Source organism: Tachysurus vachellii, chromosome 1 (genome assembly GCF_030014155.1).
Source record: "Tachysurus vachellii isolate PV-2020 chromosome 1, HZAU_Pvac_v1, whole genome shotgun sequence".
In the NCBI taxonomy this organism is placed as follows: domain Eukaryota; kingdom Metazoa; phylum Chordata; class Actinopteri; order Siluriformes; family Bagridae; genus Tachysurus; species Tachysurus vachellii.
This window is the reverse complement of record NC_083460.1, coordinates 24,997,805-25,018,884: the sequence shown is the minus strand read 5'-3', so window position 1 is coordinate 25,018,884 and position 21,080 is coordinate 24,997,805. Positions and strand designations below refer to the sequence as shown.

At 34.8% G+C, this 21,080-nt stretch overlaps 3 protein-coding genes across 4 annotated transcripts; 1 reads left to right on the top strand and 2 right to left on the bottom strand.

Annotated features, from left to right (window-relative positions):
- Positions 1–1,993: 1,993 nt before the first annotated feature.
- On the bottom strand, positions 1,994–6,003 carry ccl44 (chemokine (C-C motif) ligand 44). Its single transcript, XM_060879420.1, has 4 exons — positions 5,833–6,003; positions 5,135–5,264; positions 4,717–4,858; positions 1,994–2,357 (listed from the first exon to the last, which is right to left on the bottom strand). Exons 1-4 carry the CDS (start codon positions 5,888–5,890, stop codon positions 2,349–2,351), a joined length of 339 nt encoding a protein of 112 aa, XP_060735403.1. The 5' UTR covers positions 5,891–6,003; the 3' UTR covers positions 1,994–2,348.
- A 3,527-nt stretch (positions 6,004–9,530) lies between these two features.
- pole4 (polymerase (DNA-directed), epsilon 4, accessory subunit) lies at positions 9,531–12,369 on the bottom strand. The gene is made up of 4 exons (XM_060879406.1): positions 11,991–12,369; positions 10,545–10,629; positions 10,422–10,463; positions 9,531–9,807 (listed from the first exon to the last, which is right to left on the bottom strand). The coding sequence occupies exons 1-4, from the start codon at positions 12,225–12,227 to the stop codon at positions 9,794–9,796; spliced, it is 378 nt and encodes a 125-aa protein (XP_060735389.1). The 5' UTR covers positions 12,228–12,369; the 3' UTR covers positions 9,531–9,793.
- A 1,839-nt stretch (positions 12,370–14,208) lies between these two features.
- On the top strand, positions 14,209–19,588 carry LOC132852275 (serine/threonine-protein kinase NIM1). Of its 2 annotated transcripts, XM_060879384.1 has the most exons (5): positions 14,209–14,250; positions 15,677–15,970; positions 16,260–16,528; positions 17,303–18,066; positions 18,654–19,588. In XM_060879384.1, the coding sequence occupies exons 1-4, from the start codon at positions 14,229–14,231 to the stop codon at positions 18,041–18,043; spliced, it is 1,326 nt and encodes a 441-aa protein (XP_060735367.1). In that variant the 5' UTR covers positions 14,209–14,228; the 3' UTR covers positions 18,044–18,066; positions 18,654–19,588. The 2 variants fall into 2 exon arrangements, with proteins under 2 accessions (XP_060735367.1, XP_060735359.1); XM_060879376.1 differs by lacking the exon at positions 18,654–19,588 and having other exon boundaries at positions 17,303–18,170.
- The last annotated feature ends 1,492 nt before the right edge of the window (positions 19,589–21,080 follow it).

Sequence of the window (21,080 nt, the reverse complement as noted above, 5' to 3'; positions counted from 1 at the left end):
TATTGTTTGCTTCATATTTGTAATTTTTGTGATTGATTGATTGGTTATGTGTTTAAATTCTAAAATGTTGTTTTCTTGATTTAGATACCATACAACTCTGGTCTCATGATTGCTTGAAAATAAAATGTTAAGGAACTGGATTATTTGGAGCTTCTGTGTTTTAATGGGCACACCATCTTGGTAGCACTTTATCCTTATCCTAGCCTCTATCCTTATCAGTAGTTTACAGTGTGACTGAGCTGCCTGTAAGACCTGATATCTTACTGTATACATCTTACACCCAATAGTGTATTTATTTAATAATTAAACATGCCGTAGCTTGGTTTTACAGAAAAACATTTAATGTGGCCTTAAGCAGTGTGTATAACTGTTTATCATTTGACTAGACCATCACACCTGGTCATGTTTTTTTTCCTCTTATACAGCAACAATTTGAAATTGACCTCCTTACAGAAAAATTAAGCATATCAGCATTTTAATATTTTGTTTTACAGAACACAATACATTAATATTAGGCTTACATTATATTAAGCACCTGCTATCAGTGAATCATGGCGAACAGCAAAAAAAAGGCTCCTCAGACTTTTCCTTTACTCTTTTTTCTTTTTATTGTTGTCTTTCTAAAATAATGACTGTTTTTTAGACAGATACATTGATATAAAGCATAAAAAACTCAACAGACAGAAAGACAGAAAGCCGTGTGTGTATTGCCTTTAAGTGCTGTGCTCTGTATTATACAATGGTGTCATTTACTTTCCAATCTTGAGCATGTCACAATTGCACTATTGAATTTGCAACAGCTGCTGTTTCATTTCAGCCGTGCAGTGAGTGTATCAGTTTATGTAACATTCCCTTGATCTTTATTTTGATGACAAACACCCTTGATTCTGTCGTCTTTGCATCATGCCTTGATGCATTACAAAATGCACAGTGTTCCCCTAGATTTGACTTCCTTAATCATTCAGACTGTAAATTTGTCACCTTTCTGGTTTGGTTTATATCTAAATACTTTTAATTAAAACATGTTTGAAAATACATTATCTAATATTTAAAGACAGAAACTTTTGACATCTCTTGTTCAGAATCTTTTGAGAAACTGATTCACGATTCAGTCTATATCTGATTTGTTGACAGTACTGCCTAAAGGGGAATATCTTGATTTAAAATATAAGGAAAATATAAAAATTACTAATATTTTTAAAGCACACAATATTGTGCTGTTCTTTTTCAAACAGCTTATCATTTCAAAACTTTAGGAAGGTTTTTTTTTGCTGCCTTGTAACTGGCATGCTGATGGTTAATAGATATTCTGTTTTAACAAAAGTTAAAAATAAAACAAATGAACAACTGAACTTTTATGCTTTCTTTCTTGTGTCAAAAATACAGCATATATGTGGCAACATGTAGCAGTGCAGCATTAATGACAGATGATAGTGATGATAATGAGTGTAATTGTGTGTACCTCTGTATTTTAATGCACTGGGTCCACATTAGTCCACAGGTAAGGAGTACCCAAAGTCATCCACTAGACAATATCAGGTGTAAATTGTGAAACTGGTTATCATTTGACAACTTGAATAGTTGTCAGCAGGATTTTAGCCAGTTGCTGAAACCAAAATTCTGACCATATGCCAGATTAGTTCTTATTTTGCATAATGTATTTAAGTCTTAGTCATGAGGTTGTGTCGGTGTCAAGCTAGTTTTGTTAATGCTCCCAGAAACATCACAGTTCTGCAACTTTAAGTATTTTGTTTGTAACAATCAGACCCATCCATGGCCACTATTTCAACAAATCCTGATTAATGCTACACTTTTAGTAAAAGTATTCCTTAGAGGTCTTTTTTTAATCCTTCCAAAGTAAAACTACTATAGCGGCAACTCTTGTTTTAAAAATTTTTTTAGAAACGTGTGCGCGCTTAATTTTGCCCTTTTGAAAAGACAAAGAACTCCATCTTTCTTTTTTCAAAATAAAAACAAAACAATGTACACAGCATTTTCCAATATTTCTGTATATATAAAAATTGATTGCATTACCATACATAATAGAATATGTATTCGCACTATTTTTGAGCCAGGAACAGTCATGTCACTTTAACTCTATATAACAGCTTGTATAGCTTATAAGATACACATATAATGTATATAGAGAATGAACAAGCTTGAAGTACAGAGTTAAAAATAATGCTTTGGCATATATAGATTAACAGTCATTTTCAAGAGATCTAAAATATTACATGTCTCAGAGGGACAGCATACTGCATGTTCTGTATTGAAAATCAGTGATCTACATACGTTCAAGAAGACAGTGACAGATGAAAAGGCTAAAGTGGTCAGATTCACTCCATTAATTACTGGATCTGATGGAGACAAAAAAAAACAGTAATAATAATCATCAGTAAGATAAATTTATTATACAGTCATTTCAGTCACTGCATACCTCTTTGAAGAAAAGAGAGAAAAAAGAAAAAAAAACACTAGTGGATTCACTACCACTTTTTTCCTTTCTTTCCATGTGGTCAAAAACAACATGCTTCGTCAAGTTCCTACCACTGAACTTCAGACCTTTGCTAGTATGAATCTAACTAAAATAACTGATTAACTGGTAAGTGTTACCTTTTTATATATTTGTAGCAGACTATATATTAGTTTGAGCCTAGCATATCATAGTGGCTGAGCCATAGTGGCTTTCTGTTTTGACTTAGTCAGAACTGTGGTGAAATTCAAGCCTATCCTGGGAATACACCTTGTGTGGGATGCTAGTCTGACACATTCATACACTCATTCTATCTTGAGGGCAGTTTACCTTGCCAATCCACCTAATGGAAGAGAATACAAAGTAGACTAATGCTGACATGAGAGAACTTGAACAGTAAATGAAAGTAAACCCGAGATCAGTATTGAACAGGAGACTTTATATTGTTGTGGCTAAATTCTGTCAAACAGGCATGAATATCCATCTACACCTACATAAACATACATAAATTTTTACCAAAACAAAATGAAAATGTTTTTTGTTTTGTCTGTTTTCTACCCTTGTTTTGACTGTGTTTCTGCAAAAATACCTGGGTTAAGGAGCCAGTATCAAACACAGTGGTAAAAAGTGTGTCTGCCTGTCAAGGCGGTCAAGTGTGCTTTTCTCACAGAACTGAGAAAATGTCATACTCTCATACATATATACATATTCGTTGCAAAACAGACCTACATCTGATCAATAGACAGAATGTTGAAATTAAATGACCTATTACAGACATTAAACACAAGAAATATAGTGAACAAAGCAGAACTGAATGAATCATCAGTGATTTCCTCATCCATGATACCATAATACCATGTCAGAGACAACAATAAAGCTGTGAGTAACTGTGAGAGACTGAGATTGGCATGGATATTAATAATCATAGTACAAACTTATTTAATATAAAAAGAGTTGGGCATATACTGTATGTAGAGGTATACGTATGGACAGGATGTCTTTCAGCAGAATTGGATTGAAATCTTTAAATGCAGTGATCCACGTAAATTCTCAGTGGATAAGAAATTGAACTTGTGAATTAAAACCCCAATACTGCCAAGCTGCCATTGTTGAACACTTAATCAAGGCCCTTAACCTTCAACTACTCAATTGTATAAATTTTGTTTGAGATAAAACATCTTTTCTGTTTCACAATTTCAATGTGAATGGTTTTCCCAGACAGCCTGAGCTTAGTTGGTATCATTGGTTTGATTTCCGTTAAAATAGTAATTATTTCTTTTGAGTGACTACTGAACTTTAAAAAGGTTGACAAATATAAGGCAATTCTAGATGAGATGAAATTGTGGGACTTTGTGGGATTTATCTCCACAGGCTTATTTTCACCTAGTGGTCAAAAATAGAAACTGTATGAAAGCACTACTAAAGGCCCATAGGAGCTGGAATCATACTGCCCAATGTTCTGTGAACATTTTCATTTTTATACCAAATTGGGCTACTTTACACATTCCAAAGGCCAAAACCCTGTTTAATAGCAAATGACCTGTATTAAAACAATCACTTTATACAAACAAAGTCCAATGCATACAGGTATATAAATATATTTATTCATTAGAACTATGTTTGGAGCATAGTGACCTTGAAGAAAAACGTCTCTTCCTTTGAGGTTTCTGTAATAGTTTTAATAATAGCTTTTATTAAGATGTATTTGAGGAAGAACATTTTGGTGAAACTCGGCAAACCTCGTATTATCTTTTCTGTATTTGCCTCACCCGTTACATGAAATAAGCCTGTTATAAAGAACACTGAAACTGCTCAAAAACTGTACACTGTCAACCCTCTACTTACTCAAACAATTTGCTAGCTTGTAGCCTATATCAAAATTTAAGTGGAATAGCCTCTCAAGTCAGTTTTGTTTGAGGTTACATCACGAAAATATTGTCCTTTCATCCCTACAAAATGTAATTTTATTGCACTTTAAGTAGCACTGGAGGTCTGGGGTTACATCCTAGGGGTTACTGCAAAGGCACAAAGTAGCTACAATTTTATTACAGCTAAATTGGAGGTACACCTGATAGATGATTGGAGACTAAGATGAACTGGTTAAATGAGTGAAATCTCCAGCTTGGTTGGAATGAAAGTCTGCTGCCACACCAACCCTTATTTAATAAGATTTAAGATCTCGACACTATATAATCATAAAAATAAACTTAAAAAACATCTTACAATGATACAAAAAGACTGACCTTTGACATGACAGGCAAACGTCTTTGCGGCAGAACCTGCATGGACTTGTGGGCTTTGGCTCTCTGCCTCAGTTTCTTCAGTAATCTCCTCACTTTCCTGTCCCTGGGGTCTGCACACTTCACCACCTTCTTAGTGTACAATCTGTCCGGATTTACGCAGAGCCAAATAAGTCAGACAAAGTTCGTTCCTTCTTAGATTTCTTTTTATCTAAAATGGAGGTTTAAATCAGCACAAGAAAAATTGGCCCATTAAGAACAACCATTTTGCTATTTTTCATCCAGCCTCGAGTGCATTCTTGACTGACAATACCATATTTCATGACAAAAACATGACCTGCAAGGATTGTACGATATTTAATAAAAAAAAAGCTATAGTTTTTCAGGTATGTAATGGTTTCAAGATGACTGAAATACTTGCATGATGGCTCTTATGCTGCAGTCTGGCCCCTCTGTCTGCACCTCAAACTTAAGAACATCTTTGGTCCGCACATTCTGCTGCGAGTACTGCATACAACACTGAACATCCCTCTGCATCTGAACACCCTTTCCTGCCAAAGAGATACCATTTAATGACAATTAACAGAAAGGCAACAAACTTTCAGACAAAATCTTGCAAACTTTGCCATTCTTGATCTACATGCCCATCACTGGAGGTACTTCCAATATGGAAAAATTAAAAAATAAAAAACATCAACAATAGTTAGAATGCACATTGAAATATGTAGTACATGGGTGGTGTTGTACATCCACGTGTTTTGTTACTGCTCAAGCATGACACAATATGGCTGACACAAATGACCTTCACATATTCACATTTATGTATTCTTCATTATAGATGAGGATTATGCCACACTACAGATATTGTAATGATCGGAAATGCAGAGCAAACAAAAACAAGCTAATGTGCTAGATTTTCTTGTGGCTGGCATAGTAACACAGAGCAGCCTCGTTCTTACCAGCACACATGGCTGATTACCATCAAAAGCTTATTACAGCAAACAGATAATTCCTTCTATACCTTCCACCATGATCTGTTCCTTCTGCCAATTTTTGACATGCCACTAATGCAAAACTCCTGAGCATCTCAAATCAGCAGTGCTGTTTCTTTCCTCTTACCTTCCAGATAGCCGAAAAAAACAGTTGCAGAGAGCATGAAGAGGGTCTGCAGCAACATGGTCAATCTTCCGTATAAAACAAACGACTGTGTTCTGTTATCTGCTATCTTCTGGAAGGATTTTTTTTTTATCTCTCTCCACTCACTGACTCCCTCCCTTTGCCTGCTGTCGTTTTCTCACATGCTAACACACCCACCTCCTCCTCGCTGTTCTTGCTTGTGTGTGATCCTCGCTCTGTGTCTCCTCTCTCCTCTCTTCCAAGTGCTTCACACCAAGATGATGAGGATTTACAGCAGTATATGAGGTGTAAGGATAACTTATTTTTTTGTAAAAAAAAAAACAAAAAAAACAAAAAAAAACATGTATAAATATAAACATGTACATTATACGCCATTTATATAAATATATATGCCGAATAACATACATCTATGATTTGTTACTAGTTTGGCTTATGACATGTTGCGTAGGCCATTTTTCACGGTTTAGCACTAATGATGCAGAAAATGTTTTCATGTTCAAAAGAAAACTGAAATGATATGATTACATAATGAATGAGAGTCTCAATGAGGGTAAATTGAGTTTGGCCATGTGAGAGGTTTCAAGTGACTAAACACTACATCATATACTGCACATGCACACAATATGTACTTTCTTTATGTAAAAGTTTCAACATCTGTAACGATGCAGTACACTAAAACACACCAAGAGCGCCATAAACTATTAATTATAACAGTCGTTCAATGGCTATCTAAAGAAGTTCCACTTGACATTAGTTATGGATGGACCCTATGGGATTCGTCACAGACAATTGGGACAGAGGGATTTATAGGATAAAAAAAAAAGAAAAATCCTCTCAACATAAGCATCAATATTTATTCAGTATTCATAAACGATCTTCAAGTGCACAGCTTTCATTCTCTTTCAGTTGCATGAAAGCTGTGCACTTGAAGATCATCAAACAGTTTACTATGTACATCACAGAATACATAATACTTTTACAGCATTCTGTAAAAATTAATCAACAAAGCCAAAATTGTCTGTGCACTGTTTTGCCTGTTATAGCAAAACTAACGTGTCTGTTAGCACATGTATGTGGAAGATTGTCTTTCATTGACCTGTGACAGAATGAGCAGCATATAAAAAGATAGTTTACTGGCTTTGCATGTTTCAGAGAAAGCATGTATCAGCCTTCACCCTCCCAGGTCAGTAGATGACTGATGTTGTATGACTGATAGATGGAAGTTGGCAGGCAACCAAACATTCCAACTACTTTAGTAAACTAAGATGGCACTCATACTGGCAGATTAGACAGTTCACATAAAAACTGTGAAAGCTGTCATGTGGACCGGAAAGCACACTAAAACTGAGACCTGTAGGAGGTGATGAGTGTTTCTGTGGAAACTGTCCTGTGGTTCCCTTGAATTTGTATAAACTCATACTCAGGTTTGCACTTGTTCAGGAAGTAAAATAACCTGCACATGTGATATAGCTGATAAGGCCATCATTTGTTTCCACAACATATGTGTACTTTGAGTGGCAAAGTAATGAAATTACTAAACAAATTAAAAAATATGGCGAGTTGCAATGGTTGTGTAGAAACATGGCCAGTGTACTAACCTCATAAGAACAGGACCTACAGAACTTAATTTTTTCATAAGAGTGTATGCCCAAGATTTAAAATTCTATAAACTGATATCGATATAAGTATATTTTACACTTAAAAGAACAAAAAGAAAAGAAAAAAGTTGTAAACATCCACAGAACCATCAAGGGATACTAGAATGTATTATTAATTACACATTAATTGCAAAAAATTAATAAACAATAACTTGCAAAAACATTTACACCCTTTTCCATTTCAATCAGTGTTTTCTGTGTTATTTCTTTTTATTGCTCATATTTTGCTTCAAATTTTTCAATACTTGGAATGATACCTGCTTGATTTCTATTAAATCACAGTCTTCTGAGTTGGCCAGATGTTCCTTTTCATAAATAAATGCAGCATGGCAATAAGACTGGATGAAAAACCCAGAAAATAATAAACACAAGACAAAATAGTTTTTTTAACACTAACAGAATTAAATTAGGTTTTTGTTGCCATTTAAACAAAGTCAGTTGATTCATATGAGGATGATAAGAGGAACACATATCTGAGGTCATGAGAAAAAGTCTATATGTACAGGAGAGGATACCAAGAATTCAGGCTGGAATCATTCGGCTGTAAAAACATTCCTTTTCATTTAAGCCTGTGTCCAAGACAGAAAGGTATGCACATTTTCTGCATACTTTTTTGGTCATTTTGGGACACATTGAACATTGTGCAGCCATAAATATACCAAACAATGCTGAAAGAAAGCCTCACTGATTCACTGGTATGAAGTTATAAAAATCACAATCATGCGGAAAGACAGGCAGATCAGGAAGGATTTACAAAAACTGACAAGAAAAACTGTGAGCAAAGACATACAATCCCAGCGGAGTGCAGTCCAACCTGCTAGGCATAACGAGCCCTGTTATAGTGACGAATATCCTATTGCTAAAATGTTATAACTGTTAACTGTAATATTGTCTATGCTGGCTGAACATGCAATCACTGTCCACTTTATTTATTATTACAAGACCCTGACATTCATGCCAAAATATCATCCAGATACAAGCCAAGACATAATAGATATAACATCAAACATTACAATAATGTAAAAATGTGTGCTCTTACATGGGACCCATATCCCATGTCAGAGCTGATGGTACTGTATGTTCAAGGAAACTTTCTAACACAGCAGAAATGACAGCGACACCCAACAATACACTGTTAAGCCAGAATATACACAAGAGCTGTGCTAGTGAGAAAAGCTACAGAAGGTTAACAGTGTGCAACTGCAGGTCTTCCGAAAGTATACTAAACTTCTCAACAAATAACTTATCTTCTTTTGCTCGTAGTTTCATGGGCACAGGCTAACAACTTATAACTTAGTTGAGCTCCTTTTGTTGGGTTAACCAGATATGTGCTGTAACTCACATGGAGTCAGTTTTCTTTATCCTATTTTCCAAGTCCAAGTGCTTTTAAATCTCTTTTACATTCCTCCTGATTAAAGTGCTGGACGCACGCTTAAAAAATGTGAAAGATTTTGACCCATTATATACACCTCAATTCGCAATTTAAAAAATAAATGTCAACACCTGACTCTCTCAGGCTGATTTCATATTTTTGAGACTATTCCCAATCAATAATGTGCAAACATTTCAGGTCTGTGTTTGCATTAGTTTCTGAGATATAAATAAGTGCTTACTTAAATGCATAAAGTTTTAAGGGCTTGTTGACTAGTATAAGAAGACTATCCTTTAATAGACAGTCCACTGTTTTGTACTTGCTGATTTATGCCAGTTTATTAAATGTTAAATGCCAATAAGCAATTTAGAATACAAATTCTAGTTTGATTAAAAAAATAAAATAAAATAAAATCAATGTACTATACTGGTGTAATTTTCAAGCAGAAACATTAACATTAGTACATTGTATACTGGGTATTGTAGTTTTGCTACTTTAATTTGTGAATTATAGAATTTAAAATTTAAAATAATTGAGCAATAACATAGCATGAAACTGAACCAAAAAAATTTTCAGGACTATTTTAATGTTTAAATTCTAAAAATTGCCTTGCTTAGGGATTTAATGACCTCACTGGACAAATAGCAAACTAATAATAATAATAGATCTTTATTGCAACTTTAAAATATTTTGCAAGAGCATAGTAGTATTCACAAATAAAATTGTCACTTCACAGACAATGACAAATTCTGCAATGAGATTTGTCAATATATACTAAGCTGTACATCTTCATACTAAAAAATGACCATAAACAACCCCAGTTGTCCCCAAAAAAAGAGTTCCCCTGCTCAGAGCTGTACAAAAATAAACAAAATGTCAATATTTTTCCTTATTACAGCAAGGAAAATTCAAGTTAGTCCAAGGTACCTGAAAATAAAAGAGACAAAATATAAGAAACATGTCAATTAACAATGACTTACAGAAATATTACAGATATTAAAATTATAGAAACATCCCTTCTTCAGATAGCACAGAAACACCACAACTAAACTCTAATAGGTCACTGAATTTAAAAATGAATGTTCGTGTTCTTCAGTGGCCTTCAGAGTTGTTAGATTGGAACACTTAGCAGTACAATGCACATGCATTCACACTGCAGTGAAAGAACAAATTCCCTTCTCCTACCATCAGCCACTTGGCATATCATTAAAAAACAAGCACCAAGTAAAGTGCACAGTTTTGGTCTAGATTGTCGCCCCACTGAAATAAAGGTTAAAGCAGACTATTTATAAATATAATAAGCATTCCTATAGCAGCGCTGTTCAACTGAATGCTGAGTTTTAATATTTAAAAATAATGCACTACCTTTTTTTTTATACATTCTGAAACACACAACATCATTAAACAGACTAGTTATTTCAAGAAAATATGAAAATGTGCTAATTTGACTGTTCTATAAATGAAAGGTTGTCTTTTTAAAGTAATGTCCAGTTAAAATAACCAAGAAGTGATTTCAGACTAGCTAGAAATTGCTTACTTACCCTCTAGAAATGCAAACTCGTCTGCTGCCTCAATAGCATTGTCTGTTGAAAAGAGACACACACATTACTAATACAAGAGCAAAGATTAAAAGTCACTAAACATAAAACTCTCATAAAACGTACCTAGATCTTTCCTCTGTAGAGTTTTCCTTTTTCCTTGCTGTGCATAAACAAGCGCATCCTTGGATATCATTTCCACAAACAGCTCCTTAAAGATTACAGAAATTGGGATATGTTTTAACAGAACTGGCTGGCCTATACAAAGCTCATAATTATATAATAATGTTAGGAACAAGACCACACATTGACCTAGCCATAGAAAAATAACCAAGATTACATCTGAAGCTCCACAACACAGAGAGCACTAGTGTGTAAAGTTTATGTTCTGATAATAAAGATTATAAATAATCTTTATCTTTATTAGATAATAAAGATATTATCTTTAATAATATTTTTATATTATTTTCTTTCATATATTATTATATTATAATATTATCTTTATTAGATAATAAAGATAATAAATAACTAAAGATTTTTGACCATCTAACCTTTTAAGCTTATAAAATAAATAGAGAAAGAAAGAAAGAAAGAAAGAAAGAAAGAAAGAAATGTGTGTGTGTATGTAATAAATAATGTGCAAACATTTCAGGTCTTTGTTTGCATTATTTTCTGAGATATACTCTTTACAAGGTTGGTGTGGCCCTGTGAAAATAAGTGCTTACTTAAATGCATAAAGTTCTAAGGGCTTGTTGACTAGTATAAGAAGACTATCCTTTAATAGACAGTCCACTGTTTTGTACTTGCTGATTTATGGAAGTATATTATATATACATACACACACACACACAAATATATATATATATATACACACATATATACACTATATACTGTATATACACATATACACACACACACATTTTATATAATATATCTACCACTGCTAGATTTTTGTTTGATTTTACATAAATTTGAATATAGATTTTTACTCTATTTCAGAAATATGGAACAGTTTGTGGTACAATGAACAAACAACTATACATATATTGCTCTGCTAAATGTCGTATAAAATATCTGTTATATTCTCTCTATATTATCTTCTCTATCTAACCCGTTTCGATTTGCACATAAGAATGACAATCTCATGAATATGCAAATTAGGTGCCATGGCGACACCGGAAAACGTCCATAACCTTTAACAGCGTGCGTTAGCTACTTTCTCCTGGAGAAAAAAAAAAACTTGACCACCCCGACCGAGCATATTATCATAATAACATTAGCTCAAACACTTATGAACTGTTAAGATAGCTAATATTTTCACAGATTCGTAGCAAAGACGTTAAGTCCAGTTACTCTGACTTCAAAATAACTTAACCAAACTAGCATGCTAGCGATAGCAACAGACAGACTGTTAACTGGGTGCTGCTGATAGCAGGCTAAACTTAGCCTGATACTTCTTACATTAATTGTTATTGTAATTAAAAGCCTCTGGCTACTGTTATGTTGACGCCTGGGTTATTACTGGGTTATATTAACTAGACAAATAGTAATGCATGTAGGTCAGACACTCACCGTGGCTTTAGCTATGATGAATACAGACTCCTGGCTCGCCAGGCTTACGTCAGGGTCAGCCTTCATGAGGGCTTTAATCCGGGACAGGGGTAATTTAGCGAGGCGATGTTGAGGGCCCACGGCAGGCCCGGGGTGCTGCTGGTGCTCCTCATCTGGTTCTGTTCCCCGCACTTCCTCTTCACTCCGCTCAGGCTCAGGCTCCGAAGCACATACACTCACCGCTACTCCCGTGGCCATAGTCACCCCGGTGCTGAGTTCTTACTCCAAGAATTTACTCCACCGCAGTAAACATCCGATTTGAAAAGTGTACCGAAAGCGCGCTATTTTTCTCCCACCAAATCACACTAGTAAGGGCGAAGGGGCGGGACGCTGGAGCCACGTCACCTCATTACACAAAGGTTAGAGGTTATTCCACTGAAGAACAGATATTTTTTTTTATATATTTATAATTCAGGTGTCAATTTAAGCCTTTTTGTTTGTGGCAACAGGCTAAGAAGGTCAGTCCAGACTTCTCCATCCTATAACACAGATTCCAGCTCATCCTGTGCGATTCCCAGATGTTCCCAGATGTGCACAGTTGCTTGGTTAATTGCTTTAAAATAATGAAATAGAAATTAAGAAAAACAAAACAAAAAATAACAAGAATGAGTTTCTAACCTCATGTTATATTTTTAATATTAATACATTAAGATTTTTTCTCGTTTAAAACAGATTCAGAATAGCTGGGTGACACCTGCTGTGTTGTGGAGACATGTCTTACGTATATTTGATGGATAAATGACAGAGAAGTTGCAATAAGCAATTCAGAGAGTGATTTCTTTGTGCTTTGGCTTGTCTGTCTGTGTCACAGACATGGAAGAATTTGTATGAAATTATCGTTCTAACCAGCACATGATCTAATTCGTTTTTGCAATTGACACAAATGGGTTCAAGGTCACAACAAGGTCAGATGTCCGCAATTGTTTTTCTTAATAATAACTTTTTTCCTGTTTGTCGTACCAGTTTATATGTTCAGGTTCATATTCAGGAAACCAAAAGCCCATTTTTAGCTAACAATTCATGTTTCTGTTGTCCATAAATCCAGGATTCTCACTGTATGAGAATCCGTTTATATACAGTGTTGCAGTATGATATCTAATGAAAGATGGAATATTTGAAGGATTTATATGGAATTATTATTATTCTAACCTGCAAAACAACTGGTTCAAGGTCATATTAAGGGAGTAGCTTCCTTCCTGTTTGAGATACATTTTAAGGGTATTATAAGCATACAAATGTCATTGTTAGGTTAATAGTATCCTTCTGGTATATTTTAACAGGGTATTATATGCATACAAATAGTACCCAGAAGGACTAGACAGAGGCCACCCATTAATTCATTTACAACTATATATAGTAATATATTATATAATAATATATAATTATTATATATTAATTATTATATAATTTGTATGCATACATACAAAAAAGAATAGAAGCAAAATATCATAATTTCAGAGCAAATATATATTTCTATTATAATATGAAAATACAGGTAAAAACATATAGTTAGAGGATAAACAACGAACAGACACCCACATTGAGTATTATATAATCTAATACTCAATACTAGTAATACTTACTATATTATAGTAATATATTATATAATATATTACTATATATAGTTGTAAATGAATTAATGGGTGGCCTCTGTCTAGTCCTTCTGGGTACTATTTGTATGCATATAATACCCTGGTAAAATATACCAGAAGGATACTATTAACCTAACAATGACATTTGTATGCTTATAATACATACTATTATATTATATTATATTATATTATATTATATTATATTATATTATATTATATTATATTATATTATATTATATTATATTATATTATATTATAATTGTATGCTTAGGTTAATAGTACCCTTCTGGTATATTTTACCAGGGTATTATATGCATACAAATAGTACCCAGTAGGACTAGACAGAGGCCACCCATTAATTCATTTACAACTATATATTGTAATATATTATATAATATAATATTATATATGTATTACTTAATAATATGTAAGTGAGTTACTGGAGCAGCACGTGGATAAAACATGTCTGCAGTGTTTTCACAGGCAGCAACAGCTCAGATATTAATACGTCCTTCTAATTGGATTGCCCCTTAATGATCTTCAAAGGTTTAGAGAGCTAGAGAGTTGTTTTACTCAGTATAGACAGTTCTCTGCTACAGACAGGAAGATGAAGGACCCTCAGCTACCAGGTCAGTGTCAAATACTTTCATAATTTATATATCAGTGAATAATAAAATACTCAATGTGGGTGTCTGTTCGTTGTTTATCCTCTAACTATATGTTTTTACCTGTATTTTCATATTATAATAGAAATATATATTTGCTCTGAAATTATGATATTTTGCTTCTATTCTTTTTTAATTGATCACAATTAGGGGCTCTGTTTATTTGCTTTCTAAATCTAAATGTAATTTTTGAATCACTAAGGAAACAGGACACACTAGCTACAGAAATAGTGTAACACACATGATGCCTAACATATGTATATGCACTATTCAGCAGTTCCCAAAATCTCAGCTCAAATCTTATAGTCTCCTTGTTTTATAAAATTTTGTTCCATTAACTTTGTTCATATAATTTAGCATAACGCATAAAGGTTGCTTATCACCAAATGAAAATAAAGATAACAGATTCTTGGAAATCCTTTTTTTTTTTTTTTTAGAAATAAAGCTGGCCCTAATAGTGTGATGCTAAAAATGGCCTCTAATCTTAGATGGATACAACATCTTTTCCCTGTCAATTGTACTGCCTTGATCTGTCCTTGCTTGCAAAAGGGATTAAAGGGATGTTGGCAAGGGAACGTTGTGCATTCTGAAACATTGTGGGAAAAACCCTAAATATGCTACTTTAACAATGGGGATAAAATAAAGATCTTCATGTTAATTTTTATCTGGATTAAAGATTGCTCTTTCTTAGTAGAAAAAACATTTATATAATTAATTATCTATGTAAAAATGTTCCATCATCCCTTGGACAGTGACAAGGGCTGATTACAATTTGCTTACTGTTTTGTACTGACCTTGCTGTATATCTGTCTGGGAGATTTAATATGTGGTGTCTGCTACATCGACATGCTCACGGTCATCCATTTTGATCCATAGTGACCCAGACTGTCACCAGGAGATCAGTCACATAAAGTATTCAGCATTCATCCTGTGCTAAGGTGTCCTTTGAAGGTTTTTCAAATAGCCAAAATACCAGACAGATTTTTAAACACAATTTTGAATTGTGAATAGTGATTAAAAGAGAATATCATTAAGAACACATTACATTACATTGTCATAATGTGAACATTTGCTAACTGGTATCAAAGTTTTTGCCTTTTATTGCCAAAAGTTTTAAAATGTTGCAGCTACAGCTCAAAGATGCTCAGCATTGACTTGGGCTGTTGTAACCTCAAAAATTAGACTCCTAACAGCTGGATTTTAATTGTATACTAAGACCTGAAGCTTCCTTTGTGATAATCAATAAAAAATATGTTTGTAGGTTTAACTGCATACAATTTATTCTAAATAGGTTAAGATGTACATTATGTAACTATTCTTGGATTTTTTAATGAAAATTTAATCAACTACTTCTCCTGAATTTTTTCCTGTTGGTTTGATCTATACCTAGGTTATATATATCAGAAGGCATGTCCGAAGCGATATGAGGGGATAAAAAACAAAACCCAAACTCTGATCAAACCCACCAGACCTCCACTTCTGGGATCCAGAGCACCAGCAATAACAGCAGAGCAACAAATTAACCAAACAGCATTTGAGAGGGTTGTGTATGACATGTCCCACAATGAATCCATCATCAGTGACATAATTCTGGGTAAAAGGATAGCCTTCTACGAACTCAGAGGGGAAATTGGTACTGGCAATTTCTCACAAGTCAGACTTGGTGTTCATGCCTTAACTAAAGGTGAACTATTAATCACACACTCCTGCTTTAGAGCTATGCTTCTCAGTGCTTGTAAAGAAATTTAGTGCTTTTCCATTTTGCCAGAGTAAGCTGTGTTTTATTTTTTAAGCTGTTTAAGGCTTGAGTTACATTCTGTTGATGCCACTTATTTTTGAATATACTGCATTTGCATAACTCCAAATAACCAGCATGTGTATAATACACTTACATTGTACACTTACATTTATTACTATAAGGTTCTCTTGTAGTCTTTGTTGATGTGTCCTCTGCTCTTTCTCTCTCTGTCCAGAGCGTGTTGCAGTCAAGATCCTTAATAAAAGGCGCTTGGATAAGAAGACACAAACGTTATTTGCTTCTGAAATATCTTGTTTGCAAAGACTGTCCCATCCAAACATTGTGCGTCTTTATGAGGTAGTTGAAACAAGTAAGCACCTGTACTTGGTTATGGAGTATGGCAGCGGAGGAGACCTCTTTTCACGCATCAGCACAAGGGGACGCCTGTCCGACTTGGAAAGCAAGCTCATCTTTGCGCAAATCATTTCAGCTGTTAAATACATGGTGAGAAAAATGTGGTTCCTATATCCAAGCTGGGAATTAGAATTAGTTCATGTTGAAAGTAGACCTTTCCTTATCATTATCAAGTAGAACCTTTCCTTAAAAGTTGTATACTATACACTGATCAGATGTCTTCCCTTTAACCATATAATATTAACTATGCATTAGAATTATGTATGAAATTTATTATGAATATAATTGAGAGAGCATGTGGCACTTCACTTAAAGTCTGTCCTCACAGAGCTACATAATCCCTTTATGACAACTGATGTTAGCCGAGATAAACATTTGTTAAGGAGCAGGCGTAGGCTGTCAAAGTCTGCTTAATCCTATGTCAAATTAACAGAAGAGCTTATTAAAGTAACACTTTTATTTACATAAGGTTGTGTGATGGCACTTTTATGTTGACTTTCGTTAGAAAGTCATGACAACTGACTTTGTAGCTTATTGTCACAAAATGATGATGTGACGTTCAGATGTCTGTTTTTTTTTAATAAAACATACAACAAATACATGCTACTCTTATGACAGAGTTACAGTATTTATGCTTTATGAGATAATATTAAATTTGTCCAAGCAATTCAATTTGTTTTCACTTGACATGACTGCATCAATTTGACATTGAGCTTCTTTATGCGGGTTTAAATCAATTGTTATGATTGATATGTTTATGTGTTCTGAGCATCATCCTTACCAGATATATTATAGGCCATATACAGTAGTAGGCACCTTGATCAAATAATCTCATAGGAACTTCTGCCTTTTCTACTATTCCAGCATGAAAGCAATATAGTTCATCGTGACCTAAAGGCTGAAAACATTTTCTACACGACCAGCTACTGCATCAAGATAGGTGATTTTGGTTTCAGCACTGTGAGTGGTCCAAATGACGTCCTGACCACATTTTGTGGCTCTCCTCCTTACGTGGCACCAGAGCTGTTTAAGGAGAAAGGCTACGTAGGCCGTTATGTAGACATCTGGGCACTGGGTGTTTTGCTGTACTTCATGGTGACTGCTACCATGCCGTTCAATGCTGAAAACCTGGGCCGTCTAAAACGCTGTATCTTGCAGGGCATCTACACCATCCCTCAGTACGTGTCTGTGCCTTGCCAGCAGACCATTCAAGGCATGCTAAGGCCTGTTCCTCCAGACCGCAGCAGCATTTCCCAGATCATGACCTGTCCCTGGATGAGTGGCATTGACTACCCCAAGCCTTTTCCCTGCCTAAGCCTGACACCCAGTCACCTGATGGATCCCTCCCAGGGCCTGTGTGCAGAAGAGGAGGAGATCAAGATTGCACTGAATGACCTGGGAATTAACAGCATGCACCTTCAGAATAACACCTGTGAAGACTTGTGCAGTCCCATTACAGGAACATATCGTATTTTGCTGCATGGCATTCAAAAAAGAAGGATGGTGGAGTCTGTGGGATATACAGCACTGCACCCTGAAGATTTATGTGACAGGAAGGAATGGAACAGCAAATATGAGAAATCCACTGTCTGTACTGTGCTGTAATGAATCGTTGCTCCAAATAAAAGGTACTTCTCTTGCCCACAGGAATCATATGGGAATTGTATTGAACTCCAAATGTATATTTTGCTATTTGAAGGTGCTAAATTAAAGCTAAATCCCATTAAATGTATTCATGTGTAAAGAAAATAATTAATATATTTTGTGTCTTGCTAGGCAAGTATGGACTAGAGGAAGTGCTTTTTTAGACTTATATGCTTCACTAAGAATTTACTGTATGTATGTTTTTGATATTGTGCATAGAAAACATCACTTATATGGACCACTTTTTACATTTAAGGTTATGTAAACAAACACTATAAAGAGGATGGATGATAGCTTTATATTAATGCACATTTATTACTAATGAATTAAAGTAGGTTCTTTAAATAATTAAATACTGGAATTCATTTCAAGGCCTGAAAGTGACTCATTATTATACATCTGAAAACAATCCTTTCCCAAGGTATTCAGCTAGTAGAAACTGATCTCTACTCATGGAGAACTGAACTGCTATTCATCTTGTAATCTCTCTGATATTCGGTCATTGTGTGCAGACTTGGACATTCACCTGTCCTTTTTCTCTCTTGCCACTAATCTGACATGCTCATGTCAGTTTCTCCTTTACAGCATCAGAAGGATTCATTTCCTTCCACATAGACCACTCAAGTGCTCATTCAGTCCCTTGTCATTTCAAGACTGGACTACTACATCTCAGTCCTGGCAGGTCTACCTCTGAGCGCCACTCAACAACTGACTGATGCAACAGATCCATACTTCGGCTGTGTGAATTGTTTTCAACCTATGTTCTTCCACACCACTCCGTTGCTACACTCCTTTTTTTGGCCTCCTGCTGCTGCCTGAATCAGTTTTTAAAACACTAATGATTGCGTACAAAGGCAAAAACTGTCCTTCTCTGTTCTGGCACCTGGGTGATAGAATGAACTTTCCCTAGATGTTCAAACAGCTGAGTGACTAGCTGTTTTCAAACAACTTCTAAAGACCTACCTAAGGAACTACGTAGTAGCTACATCCTGTAGTACTTAATTTAGGATTTTATTTTTTTTGGTTTTTATTTTTAAAAGATGATGGTGATTTACATATTTATTGATAGACTTCAAGCCCTCGTATAGGTTACACTGGATAAGGACATCTGCCAAATGCTATATATGTAAATGTAGTGATGAAACATGATCTAACTTGTATCAGAGTTTTCAAATCAAGGCTCGACCAAGTTACTTTCCACCACAAGAAATTTTCACCAGATGAACTTCACTGGTTGCAAAGCCTGGAAACATTATAAAGATACAGATTACACTGCTTAAAGTGAATACTAGAGACTTAGAGCGATTGAATGACGCAAAGTGTTAATCACCATAATTGTCCTTCAGTGCAAATTAGTATCTGTTTTACAGCATCAGCTGCTGTGTCCCTCTTGTCATTTTGATCAGTTGGATACAGAAGAATGACCTTATAATAGAAAATGTTTTGTACAATTGACATTGTATTGAAATTTCTATAAACATCAAAAATATTTTATCTTGATCTAGATTCCAGTCCCACAATCACAAGTGCTGTTTAGTTATACCTTAGAAAAAGCTAGAATAAAAGCATTTGTTACAAAAATTTCTTATTTGAAATGTTAATGGAATGCACACTCACATTTTTTAAATAAATATTTAACACTCTAATACATTTGCCACTTAAGCTATATTTGTCACTTTTGTGTATCTGCTCTAATAGACAGTTAAGTTTTCTAAACGCAAAGGACTATCTTGGACTAGTTGTAGACTATAAATGAATATTTTTGCAAGCTTAGTAAATTGTACAATGCAGTAGTTAGATCTGGACTGAGACTGTATTAAAGGTCATGTAGAAAATGTAACTATATGGAAGAATAAACAGCAAGACTGCAATGAGTACTGAAGAGAGCAAAGAATAAACAGGTACACATGTTTCGGAAACTAACTAGAATGCATGAGATTGAGTCCTCTGGTGGAAAGTGGAGGTATTGTTGAATTACAGTGTACTGTGATGAACATGAACTGTATGTAATTCTTACGTATAGTCTATGGATGGGATAAACTAAGCTGATCCAGATGCTGGTCAATAGGAGGAATTTGATAGCCGTTCAATTTAGAAACAGCATTCTGCTTGTGGGATTGTGACTAAAGAAGCCAGTACATACAGTACATACAGTAGTGATACCTAAGGAGTGCTGGGTCCAAGACGGTTTGAGCATGGACCCAGTAATTTCTGTTAGAGCTGTAGTGCTTCCAATGATGGCCCACAATATGAGTAAAGAAGACTTCTCCAATGTCTACTAGTTGTGAATGCATGTGACGCTTCATTCAGTGGACAGAGTACAACAGGGTTAAAGTGAAAAACATGGATGATAAATGACATTGGTGGTGTAAATTAAGCTTGTATTTTACCTCATTAATAAATTGGATGACTTCAAATGGATCAATATACCAAGGTATTATCTTTTTTCCCTACTAAATAGACAAAAGTCCTTTTTCCCCCATTCCATATTAGAACAGAATCCTTATGCTGCTGTACCACTTGTATGGGATGTTTGTGCACCTGCTCTTTTGCTCTTTTGAAACCAGTCTTCCACTGCACTGAATGTGAAGTTCTAAGGAAAGAAACGTGCCATTTATCTGTTTTCACATTAGAATGCTCTACCAAAGGGAGAAAACATGACCATTCATCAGATTGGCTGGTTAAGAAGGTTCTGGGATACCTTCCAGTTTTCACCTCTTTACTTGGGGATATATGAATATTAAACTTGAACTCATACAGTAAGTCATCAAAAAAGAAACACTGTGACACAATGTACTCAGATTATGCAGAAAAAGATACTCATATATAATGTGTGAAATGTAATAACACCCGTACACTTTCAAAAGCAGAAGAAATAGCCCTAGGTTATTTGGAAATCAATGTCCCAGGTAACTGTAATGATAAACCATGATTTGTGTCATGAAAGTTAGGCTCAGAAATCCCAAGGTCAAGGCCAAAATCAGGATTATATCAGATC